The 12,064-nt window shown below is 39.9% G+C and overlaps 1 protein-coding gene and 1 long non-coding RNA gene across 7 annotated transcripts in view; one reads left to right on the forward strand and one right to left on the reverse strand.

Annotated features, from left to right (window-relative positions):
* Window positions 1-12,064, reverse strand: part of si:ch211-51h4.2 — a 116,350-nt gene that overhangs the window by 95,459 nt on the left and 8,827 nt on the right. For all 6 annotated transcript variants that reach the window (XM_046050770.1, XM_046050769.1, XM_046050772.1 and 3 more), the window contains exons 4-6: window positions 10,300-10,368; window positions 8,107-8,209; window positions 4,077-4,215 (exon numbers count right to left, since the gene is read on the reverse strand). In XM_046050770.1, coding sequence (XP_045906726.1) covers window positions 4,077-4,215; window positions 8,107-8,209; window positions 10,300-10,368 — 311 coding nt within the window. The remainder of the gene's footprint in view (window positions 1-4,076; window positions 4,216-8,106; window positions 8,210-10,299; window positions 10,369-12,064) is intronic.
* LOC123971759 lies at window positions 5,426-10,614 on the forward strand. The gene is made up of 3 exons (XR_006825275.1): window positions 5,426-5,556; window positions 9,562-9,661; window positions 10,292-10,614. It is a non-coding gene; the product is annotated as an uncharacterized LOC123971759 (long non-coding RNA).

A 12,064-nucleotide genomic window follows, 5' to 3' on the forward strand; every position in this document is an offset into this window, starting at 1 on the left:
GGACAAAGATGCCATCTATGAGATAAAGGAGATTGCCATTCAAGAAATTAGGCACCCTGTCAGACTGGTTCCAGCTCCCACCAAGTGAACACGGCAGCCAGGACCAAACCAAACATTCTCCGAGACCCGCAGAGGCCAGTTTGATGAGAGGGAATACAGTACCGAAGTGGTTTTCTTGCTGGGTTTGGCTCTTGGAACTCGGGGTCCGCTAATGGAACCGCTAGCAGCCTGGCTAATGTTAACCGAGCTAACTAGCTGCAGATACAGTTAGCAGCATTTAACGGTTTATCAAAAGTAAAGCTATCTGTCCATCCCAAAGCTCTGTAAATAACCTTGGTACTGTATTCCCTGTTGGCCTTTGATGCTCTGTTTAGTCCTGTTCAGGCTGTGTTCACTGGGAGGCTGCTGAACGTGGTTTTATTGCTCCGGAGGCATTTCCGGAGCAGCTAACATTACCTGCCATCACTCCCTGCTGGGTCCCCCGCCCCTGAACAAAGACTTTACAAGCCCCCTGGCCTGAAAACCTCCATCGTTTGAGTAATATTAGAAGTGTAACGTTAAACATTAACACTCCCCCAGTGCTCTGAGCTCCCAGTCCAGGCAGCTAATATGACAGCTAACTGAGCTAATTAGCAGCAGCTAATAGCAGTTAGCTGTTACTTTAGCAACAAGTAAAGCTATCTGTTCATCAGCAAACTCCATTTGATTTTGATTTGATTAATGCTCAGTTCCAATTTTTTATTTCCCAGATCCGATTTTCTGTTTTTTTCTCACATTATTGCTTAAAGGTTCAGTGTGTAATATTTCTGAGGCTCTACTGACAAAAAATGCAACATAAGATCCATAACTATGTTTTCAGTGGTGTGTAAAGACCTTACATAATGAACCGTTATTTTTTTATTATTTATCGTCATCACGCCGTTCTTCTTCTGCTTGTGTAATTCCGGTAGTGTAGACGCCCGTCACTACATTGAATACGTACAAAGATGAAGAAGAGAGACTAATAATAATTGTAATAATCAGTCTCTGAGTATTCTTCTGCTATTTTCTTTTTACTGCTAATGATGATATATGAAAAGACCATGTGCCTATCAAGTGACCAATAATAAATACTTTCCAAATTTGCATTAAAAAAATGTATATTGTGTCCCACTGTGCACACAAATATATGTAATTTATACTTTCACATGCTAAATGCCCAGTAAAACGTTGCACCGTTTTACCACAAGCTGAAATTATGGCTGTGAGTACTACTTTGTGTTTCTGTTGTATTTCAAAAAATTCAAAAGACATTTTGGTAATATTTGCAGATTGCTTATCTAACTAAACAAAGCGAGAGGAGCCTTGATCCTCACCTGACAATGCCTTTGTAAACTTCATGTATTATGTGGTTTATAACAGACTGTGGTGCAGAAACAGTGAGGCTTACATTGTCCTGGTATCTGTCAGTGATCATACTGGATGCACTAGATGTGATAGTGTTTGAGAATTTCTTCATTTACTTTGGTATGTTAGTCCAGATTAGCCAACCCTCCCAAGTTGTAAAATAATGTATCACAGGAGTATGAGACATCATGTAGCACTTCATTTCTTCATGTGGCTGTTGTTTATTAATGAAAAAGTAACAATAATATTCAAAAAAACATTTGGTTTTACATAATATATTTGTTTACATACATATTTGGTTTTACATAATTTATATAATCTCTTAATATATCTAAAAGAAACCTCATTTATTGTCTGACAATCTCCTTTATCTCATAGATGACATCTTTGTCCTGTCTCAGACACCATAGCTATACTGCTCGCTTGGGTAGGAGAGGGGTGGGGGGGTGGGGGGTGCAATTCGCAACCCTCACCACTAGATGTCACTAGAACTTACACACTGAACCTTTAAATGTGGCCTATATCAGACTGGCGGCCTGAAAGTGACCCGCATGCACAGAAGAATACTACGACGTCAGACACAGCAGCACGCAATTGTACAGAAGTAAACAAGGAGCCACAGAGGTTAGCTCCAGTTAGCTTATACTTGCTAACCCTCCCACTGTTATAAAAATATCAGATCTGAGTCATGTATGAGCTAAAAAATCGGATTTGGGTCACTTTGGCCTGTAGCCTAACATCCACCAGCTCCGTGATGTCGTCATGGAGGAGTGGAAGAGGACTCCAGTGGCAACCTGTGAAGCTCTGGTGAACTCCATGCCCAACAGAGTTAAGGCAGTGCTGGAAAATAGTGGCCACACAAAATATTGACACTTGGGGCCCAATTTGGACATTTTCACTTGGGGTGTACTCACTTTTGTTGCCAGCGGTTAAGACATTAAGGCTGTGTGATGTGTTATTTTGAGGGGACAACAAATTTACACTGTTATACAAGCTGTACACTCACTACTTTACATTGTAGAAAAGTGTCATTTCCTCAGTGTTGTCACATGAACAGATATAATCAAATATTTACAAAAATGTGAGGGGTGTAAACCTAATAAAAACTACCACAGTTCCCAGGCAGACTATTATTTACTTTTGGAGGATAATGCCACTTACAATGTTCAGAGTTTCTGTCACTTGAAATACTGTCATCCAACCTGTGCTACCACGTGATGTGAATCATGGGGGTGTTCACAACACTGCCGTAATATTACAGAGCAACCACCACATTGTCAAAAGTATTGATTTTTTGATAAATATCAATTCTGAATATTTCAAACGGCTTTAATATTTATTTTCCACAGTATCGATCCCGAAAATGCGCTTGTCAAGCTGATACATATTATTATTATTATTATTATTATTACATAGCGCTGCAGTGCCCACACAGCCCCGCCTCCTGTCTTACAGCGCTTTCTTCTCGTCTCATTCGCTCTGTTTGAATCGAGTTTTTGCCCCTGCCAGTTTCGACACGTTCCGCCATACTGTGCTGTGATTGGCTACTACTTGTCACTTGTGATTGGATGCTGGCAAAGCATACAAGCAAGCCCATATGAAAGTGACGGTACAGAGCGGTGCTAACGAAAGAGCAAAGCACCTGCAGTACCGACACATCATCCTCTATAAAGGACCTGGAGAGGTTTCAACATCAATAAAGTATTAAACAAGATGGCCCAGTAAACTTCTGTCGATTAGATAGTTGTCCTGTTGTTTGCCTAACATACATTTATAATTCTCAAAACTAAGCTAATCCCCCTCAGAGCTGTCAGACCTGAGGAATCTCAGACAGCAGAGAAAATACTTTGACTGGTCAGAAGGTCAGAGGTAAATTAACTGATGCTGTTCTGCTTAACACACAGTACTATTAACTTTACTGACTAAGATAATTCAGTAATTATATTCAGTAATTTAATCAATGTTGTGTCAATTTTCCCCCGTGGTATCAAAAATGGTATTGAATATCGATATTTTTCAAGGTATTGTATTGACGTTAGAAATTCCAGTATCGTGACAACACTACGCCACATAATGTTAAAGTTCTTTTCCAGGACAAATTAAGATTTTCCAGGACATTTTACCTTTTCTCTCATTTTCCATTTGTTTTCCATGACTGGAAAATTGGTCCAAGTTTTCCAGGACACGTGGGAACCCTGAACATACTAACAAAAGTATGAAAAACTTCTGATTGTTTTGACGTAACAAGTCATAATGAGAGTAAAAAAAAAAAACAAGCGTAGATTTTTAATCATAAGTGTCAGAAATAGGCTTCCAAACACTCAGGCCTGCTTTCATATTAATAATATTTTGTACTGGTTTCTGAATAAAGGCATTATGATGATATCATCATCATACATTTTTAAACTTGAACTAAACCCCTCAAGGACCTCTTAAGGTCTCCACACAGCACTTTAAGGACTAAAAATCACAATTTAAATGTTTGGTGGTGATGTGAACATGATGGGTGAAAAGGTTTAAACATATTGTTGAGAGACCACTGTGATGACCATGGGAGCTGCTTCTCTGTAAAAACAGCAAACTGAGGCATACTCTCTCTTACATTCAGTGTTATTCTTGTATGATTTGTAAATGTTGCCACCTTAAGACCCTGCAAAATAATTGGCTCCGTCATCCCCATGGTAACTTACAACTGGAAGAGGAGGATAAAGTTGAAGGCGTGACTCATGGGCCGGGATAGGAAGAGGTGGCCAAGCATATGAAGGTTGGGCTGCAGGCTCTCAGCTTGATTGTGCAAAGCTACGGCGTCTGGCTGTAGTAAACCTGTATCTGAAAGACACAGACAGATGGACAAGGCGGTCAATTCACTCAACCCAAACTACTGCAAATTCCATGCAACTAATGACTGCCATTCTTGTGGTGCAGGGAAAGTGCTACTGAGACTACTGTGAAGTTGGCGGAGGCTATATCCTTGCTGAAGCCATCTACTGATATGGCCAATCATAATCCGGTGACAGTATCCAACCTCCAACTGTGACTAGAATGCAGCAATAGCTTCTCAGTAGTCTTAATTTTGTCCCTTACCCTGTACCATACCATCTGACCTCATTTAAAGTAGAGCAATGACTGCCAACAAATGAGTATTTGGTCAATGACATGAATTATTAGATTTAATTCACCAAAATATCAGATTAGAGCAGTGCCTCCTAAACTCATTACAGGCCATGGCCTTACTGTTTTTTCTTCTTAGACTGTTTTATTAGAGGGATTTTAGAGACCTGAAGATGTGAAAATTGTCCTGCCCTCCACTCTCCCTCTCTCTGTGTCTGTGATAGAGGAGACAGGTGTGCGGGAGCCAGGGCAGAGCCCCACCAGCTGCTTCTCATTCTGCAATCAAGTCTCCTACAAGATCTCAGCTCAGCCACACTCACCTTGCCAAATCGGAGTATCTGCTCAGTCAGTCTGTGGTTCCAGCCACACTGATTGATCTTTGCTTACTGCTTGTTGGCTCCTGCCTAATCGTGTTTGTCCTCTCCCTTTAGTTCTGTCTGCTCTACTCCAATTCCTGTCTCCTGGCCCTGCCTCTCTGCTCTGGAGCCCCGTTTGGCTTTGCTACACTCTGGACTGTCCTCTGGCCGTACCCAGCCTCGGCTTCCACCTGCCCGGTCCTCCACGCTTCCAGGCTTCTTCTCTGCTCAGTTCAGTGTCTATCCATTTCCATTACCCCTAAGTAATAAAGTCATTTTTCCATTACAACTCTGGTCAGTTGTCTCTCTGTGTCTCACACTTGGGTTCAATAGCTCAGCCTAAACACAAAATATCCAGTACTTTTTCTTTTTACTTCCATAAATGTTCTTGTAACACAGAATTTTCTTGGGGAGGGGGTCATAAGGTAAAGTATAAAGTACATCTATTTCATGTTATTCTACAACACAACCCTTTCTACATGCTTACCCTTCACACAGGTGTATTGATAAAGTGTCGTCTTTTTACTTGCAAAGGTTTAATTGCACGTACTCACAGTAACGAGCATAGCTGTCGGCAACTCGAGTAGTTTGCACACACAGACTGCTTCTGGCTGCAGCGTTAGGAGGCTGTCTCATTTTTTGTTTGGGATTGGCTACATTCTGTGGTAAAGCCTTGATTTTTGATGCATAGCCTCGGTGTATGGTAAGAGAACCTGCATGTTTTTTATTATTATTTGTTGAGATTGTAGAGTATAACCGAGCAGCAGCCTGTCTTGGCTGGTCGAAAATGCCTTTTTACTAGTGATAATGAACGATTAAACTAACATTGTGATATGCTTGACGTGTTTTATCTCAATGGATTTTATTACAGGTAAGTAAAGTGTTGAGAGGCTTAATTGGTCGTTAACTCACTGTCAGCTGCTGGCCGCTTGGTCATCTCTTTAAAAACCAAAAACATTCATTTAACTAACAAAATAATGCTCCAAACATTTTTGTAAATTAAATTAGGGCCTGAGCATCTCAAGCCAGGTTTCATGTGTCTGCAGACTCTATATGCCCACATAACAAATTATGTATTTTAGTCACCCAACCAACATACTTTGCTCATATAAGATCCATTTGTCATTGAATTGGTTGTGAAAGTGTTTCAACAGGGGCAACGCTGTAGACTCCAGCTGAAGACTCCTCTGTATGTTAATTTTTGGGCTCATTTTAATTACTATCACTGTGTTCTTGAGACTCTTTTGTATTTATGTAAATTGTGCATGGGGTCATTGCATATACTTATATGGTTTTCATTAGTTTACATAAGATACTGGCTGTTATTATTTAAACGCAAACAAAAAGTGCACAGTGCTGCTAATTTTATGTGTGGTTTTCAATATAAATCTTGGTGAAATAATACTTCCGCACTGGCTTCAATTTTCAGACCTGGAGGTTGCCTCTTGTGGGCTCATCAACATGCAGTTATGGCAGTGTATGTTTATAGATTCATGAGCTAAAGAAAGTGAATTATGGTGGGTTTACAATTCACGTCATCATTGAATGGGGACACAGTCATATTCACTGACAGCCTAATGGTTTCAAAATCATGGCCCCATTGCACTCACTTTGACAGGCTCTGAAGCAAACAAAAAAATATCTAGTATCTATAGTATTTGTGTTTAGTATTCTGTAATTACAATCTCTGGTCACTGTGGCCGCTGCTGGCCCCCAGTACTCTGCACAACGGAACAAGTTCAAATAAAATGAGCACATGAACTTAAAGCCAATCATTGTAAATGAGACATGACAAGTTACATAGACAACAAATTAGCCATTATACACTATAATTTCTCCTGTCAGTGGGATAGCCCAAGCAGCTTAGAAGTGCAGGCCTAAGAAGCTACTGGCCCAAATAATTGTAAATCAGTTCTTACATCATGGTTTAAACCCTTTCAGCATTAATTTATAATTTCCTTTTAAGATACGCTTGAGCAAACTGGTCATGTTTAAACATTTTTTTCAAACACTCGCCAATTATCCTCTCACAGCAAAAGGAAGAAGAAAGTTTAGAAAATAAGCAGCAGGTATTATCAGACATACATGTAATAGTCCACTCTCTTTCCAGTGATTCTATATAGATTTATTTGTGAATAAACAATTGACTGCATAAAATGCTTCAAAGATACAGTAGGTGACCCTTGATTAAGTTAACCTGCTTTATTATGAGTGTCATAACAGTCTATATTTTTCTGACTTTTTATTTCTAGAGTTTGAACAAAGTCTACAGCATTTACCTCCTGTCTAAGACTGATGCTCTCCACACATGCAGTGCTTGGAGAGGTCAGTCACAGAATTAAGGCAGGGCAGAGGTGGACGCTCAAGGCATTTCATGACTTATAAATGCGTTCAGTGATTATCATAATACTCAAGTGACTTCTTTACAGCCATTATCAGAGATTTTATTCCAGGCAGGAGGAGGGGAGGAATGTGATCGATTGTTGTACTGACTTAGGGCTGTGGAAATGTATTTCAAAATCTTTCAAGACAACAACGTGGAGGTTAAGGAAGCAAGTTACAGGAGTTTGCGTTACAGCATCTACATAAAATTAAAAAAACACTAGGTGTCTTACTATATTATGATAATATACAGGCAATTAACGAAATAAGGAATAACTTGCAACTTGCCATTACCCTCAATATTCTCTCCCAGTTCATGTTTCAAAAGGCTTATATATTAGACTTTTACAAATTAGGCTTTAAGAGGTGTGTATATCAACAGAGACCTTTTTGATTAATATCTCACTATGCAACCAGTGATCTGAAACATCTAGTTAACAGATCAATATAATTCAAATCAGCCCTGTCCTGATGCAGCAGGTTATGGTGCAATATGATGCAATTCAGTACAGTGTATTGCACTGAGTTATCTTATAGATTTGAAACTGCTTGAAAGAAATGCATGCTAGATGTAGAGGTACTTCATCTACCTCGAGAAAAGTGTTCTGAACAATCAATTTTGAAGTGCTTCCTCATTTCTAAAATCCCTCTATTAGACATTTTACCAGAAGCATAAACCGATCCACTGTGTAATCTTTTCAATATATAATAAGGGCATATGACGCTGTTGGCTATTTGGATCAGCACCACAGCTACCATCATTTTCAAATGGTTCAAGTTCTTACAGCAGAGGTTACTGGTGTGAAGACATTTAACTGTTTTAACTCTAAGATAGTTTAACTTAAAGTTGCTCAAGAAAAAGGTTTCCCACCTGCTTGAGCATTTTCACCCTCATCCTCATCATCCTCTTCCTCTGTGGGGGCTGATACCTCCACGCCCACCTGGTCCATCACAATACACTCTGCGACACCTGTCTATGATCAACATAGAAAGATGAATCCAAGTTATAAATGAAACATTTCCCCTGTTTTCTAAGAACACTTATTACTAATTTTCATCAATTTTACTAAATCACAAGAGAAAATTCAGTGACATGTAGGGTAAAACTGTATGCTACTGAAATCAGCCTTTTAACCAGCATTTTGGCATGAAAAACACAGGCGTGATTAGGGTGCAACGGATCACAAAACTCATCTACAGAGCCCCTTGATCCCACTTAGTGAACAAAAATTATTTCTAATTAGCTTGTGGCCTCACGATACTATCTCGTGGCCTCAAGATAGTATGTCATGGCCTCAAGATAGTATGTCGGATAGTATGTCGTGGCCTCAAGATAGTATCTCATGGCCTCAAGATAGTATGTCGGATAGTATGTCGTGGCCTCAAGATAGTGGAGCTGCTCCGCTAAGTGAGTGGATCTGTGTCGAAGGGAGGCAGGGCTCAAGACTAACGGCATCCTGTCGTCCTGGGGACGATAGAAAATGTGTTGGTACAGGTCCATCTATCCTCTCAGTCACAAACGGCTTGCTGACCTTTCAATCGCGCTGTGTAGGCTAGCGTTGAGCGCCACAAATCAATCTTCTCACGCAGTGAAAAACAAATCTATATTGTGATAATGTCGACTAGCGCCGAGAATCATCTCCACCCAGCTAATGCAACTCGGCATACGCCGTGATCATAAATGAAACCCGCGGGCGGAGAGGCTCTACCAGCAGACTCGCTGATAGAGTTTAGCATTATAAACATCTAAAACCTGAAGCACAATCTGGCTCTGTTTGGGACTGTGAGCTGCACTTGATCGGAGCTGCAGAAGTTAACATGAGGATTTGCGCTGAGATGTCTGCGTGATTGGCAGTGTTGGTTTCAGTTTGTACCTCTGACGAAGTGCAGTGCACTTGTTTCATTCAGTACAGTCTGAAGGGGAGCACAGCAGAGTATAGGTCAGGTAGAATTTTAAAAAATATTATGAATTATAATATTATAATATATTACGATTTTCTTCTGGACATATAAGAGAACAAAGAGATGTGAGATTCTGATTGTGCAGAAAGTTTTAAACATGAGCAGAAAACCTGCTGAAACAAAGTCCAGGAGTTTATAACTGAATTGAAATTAAATAATTTATCATCGAGGTAAAAAGATGCCCCAACAAATAACTTTTCAGTTTTGTTTATAAATCTTTCTGTCAAGCAAAATGAATATTATTTATTTGATCAACTTATAATCATTTACTATGCCAACTATAGAGGATAATAAAGTAAAGAAACAACATTTTGATTTTGGGACGCTTTAAATTAACTTCAGGACGGTTCTAATTGTTTTTCAGAACGGTTCGGGGACGGAGGTGAAAAAAGTTAGTCTGGAGCCCTGAAGGGAAGGCAGCTGATATTACTGAAGCGACAATAAATCTGTTTCTATGATGACAAGTAAGCCCAGTGTCCCAGTACAGAGCCGCAATGGAGGCAAAAGCAACGTCTTTTAAATTAGTACGGCTCCCCTAACCCAGTCACTGCGCTTCAGATTTAAACATAGCATGCATCTGTCTTTTCACTGCAACATCGCAATTTACTGATTTATCACTTTAAAAAGTTTGTCACACTATGATGGTTAAACTTGAATCCGCTGTCTGTACAGATCACACATCAACTGCGATCCACTACACCACTGTCACTGATAACATTAAACATGACTGAATTCCATTTAGGAGACTTTGTTCCTGGTTTTGTTAGTCATTGTCATGGCTTCCTGGGACACTTTATAGAACTGAGCTAATGAAACTTGTTTCAACTGTGATTTTCCTACTATGACAAGTCAAAACAACTGCTGTGAAAAAAAGGTTTATTACCGTTTTATTTGAATTTAGCAAACATACTTCCCTTCTATACCATCTTTCAACATTTCATTGACTTAACCGTTCCGTAAATGAGCTCCAGCTGTGTACATAGTACTCCTCAATGTATTCCAATAGCTTCTACTTTTGTCAGTGAAGCTGGGTGATAAAGTCTGCTCTCCGTGTTACCAATGGAGCTTAAAAAGTCAAATGCATGTTTGTTCAGCTGCTTACCTTTAGAGATTCCAGCTGCACCACCTGACATTTCTGAAGAAGTTCCACAAAGAGGTAGATGAGCAAGGCCTGCATTACAGAGGATGGAAAATAAACCAGTCAGCTCAGCGGAAACATCGTGCCATGAAGCTTTGCTGTTGGTGGACAGCAACTGTGCCGCCCGGCTCCGAATGCTTTAGCAGCTTTGTTCCCGGGATGTTATCTTGGCTTTTGTTTGCATGACGTCAGAGCAAGTCGGGATCATTTGGACATAAACCTAACCAGCATGCATTGTGCATCAATCGGCGGTGATCCTATGTAAATAAAAAGGCTGGTTGAAAGAAACTGCAGACATGTATCCCTCTCCTTGCCATTTCCCCTACCTCAAAGGAAAAGAGTAACGTAGGACACAAATGAGATAAATCTCAGACCATGCCCGTCTTAACAAAATAAGAGTTCGTTGAGGCCATGTATTACTTACCTGGACAAAGAAGCCAATGAGAAAAGAGACGAGGAAAGGCACCAGTCCAGCATGGGCTATCGTTACTGGGAGACCTAGAAATTGAAATAATGTAGAACCGTTTCTGAATTTGATTGTGCCTATCACTGTCTTGTCTTTCTCTCTCACAGACACTCCTTTCTGCTCTGGCTCAAACTTACAATAAAATTAAATGGATAGTGCTGATTTCAATATGAGACGATGATTTAGGTGATTGAACAAGTATTAAGTTGGAAGGGCTCCACCTTTGTGGAACTACATGAAGACCCTGCTAAAAACAAAGCAGTTAAATGTAATGTCCCGTGTAATTTCCACTTCTACAAAAATCTCTCTGATGTTAACTACACTACATAAACCACAGTTAGATTTACTCTGCCAATGAGAGGCGGGAGATGGACAGAGCCTTAATTATGTTCCAAATGAACTGATGTTATAAGAAGGAAGTCTAGTAGAAAGAACAAATATAGCTCACCAAAGTTTTTATCATATTAGTTGAGGCAAACGTGCCCATACACTCCTGTATAATGGTGGTATGTGAGGTTGCAGATCTTTTTATTGTCTTATCTGGAATGCTGTTCTTGAGAAGAGCGTGATTTCTAAATGAAATGTAATGTGTCTCTTACAGGACTGGGGCGATTCATCAACGTCAATATAAAATATAATCGCTTACCAAGACCATATTCAATTCAATTCAATTCAATTTTATTTATATAGCGCCAAATCACAACAACAGTTATCTCACAGCGCTTTTCATAAAAGAGCAGGTCTAGACCGTACTCTGTGATGATATTTACAGAAGCCCAACAGCCCAACATATGCAACTCATTCTCGCGCGTGATGTCCAGGTTTTTTGGACTGTCAGTTAACATTTGTAATTTCTGCTTAAGAAAAAAAAAAAATAGTACTTACCTAAGATTCCAGTTCCCAATATTGTTGCAATGGTCAAGAAATCTAGAAAGACACACAGAACTTGATTAGGACCAACTTGATACCGCAAATAGCTGCGCGGGAAAATGGTGTCATGTCGTCACAAAGCTTCTTTACTCCAGGCTGACATGTCATGTGACTTTACACTTCTGAAATCTGGTAAACATCAGTACGGTCTCACGTCAGCCCCTCCAGGATTTCACGAACTATTAACACAAATTCAACAAATCTCTGTAAATTCAGTGCAACTTGAAGTTTTGACCAATCACCGCAACTTTTCCACAAATTTGACCAGTCGTCACCGTTTCCAGCAAAACACAGTCATACGTCAGCAAACTCACTTCCTTGTTTTGTTTAGAA

The sequence above is a fragment of the Micropterus dolomieu genome, linkage group LG05 (assembly GCF_021292245.1).
Source record: "Micropterus dolomieu isolate WLL.071019.BEF.003 ecotype Adirondacks linkage group LG05, ASM2129224v1, whole genome shotgun sequence".
Taxonomy (NCBI): domain Eukaryota; kingdom Metazoa; phylum Chordata; class Actinopteri; order Centrarchiformes; family Centrarchidae; genus Micropterus; species Micropterus dolomieu.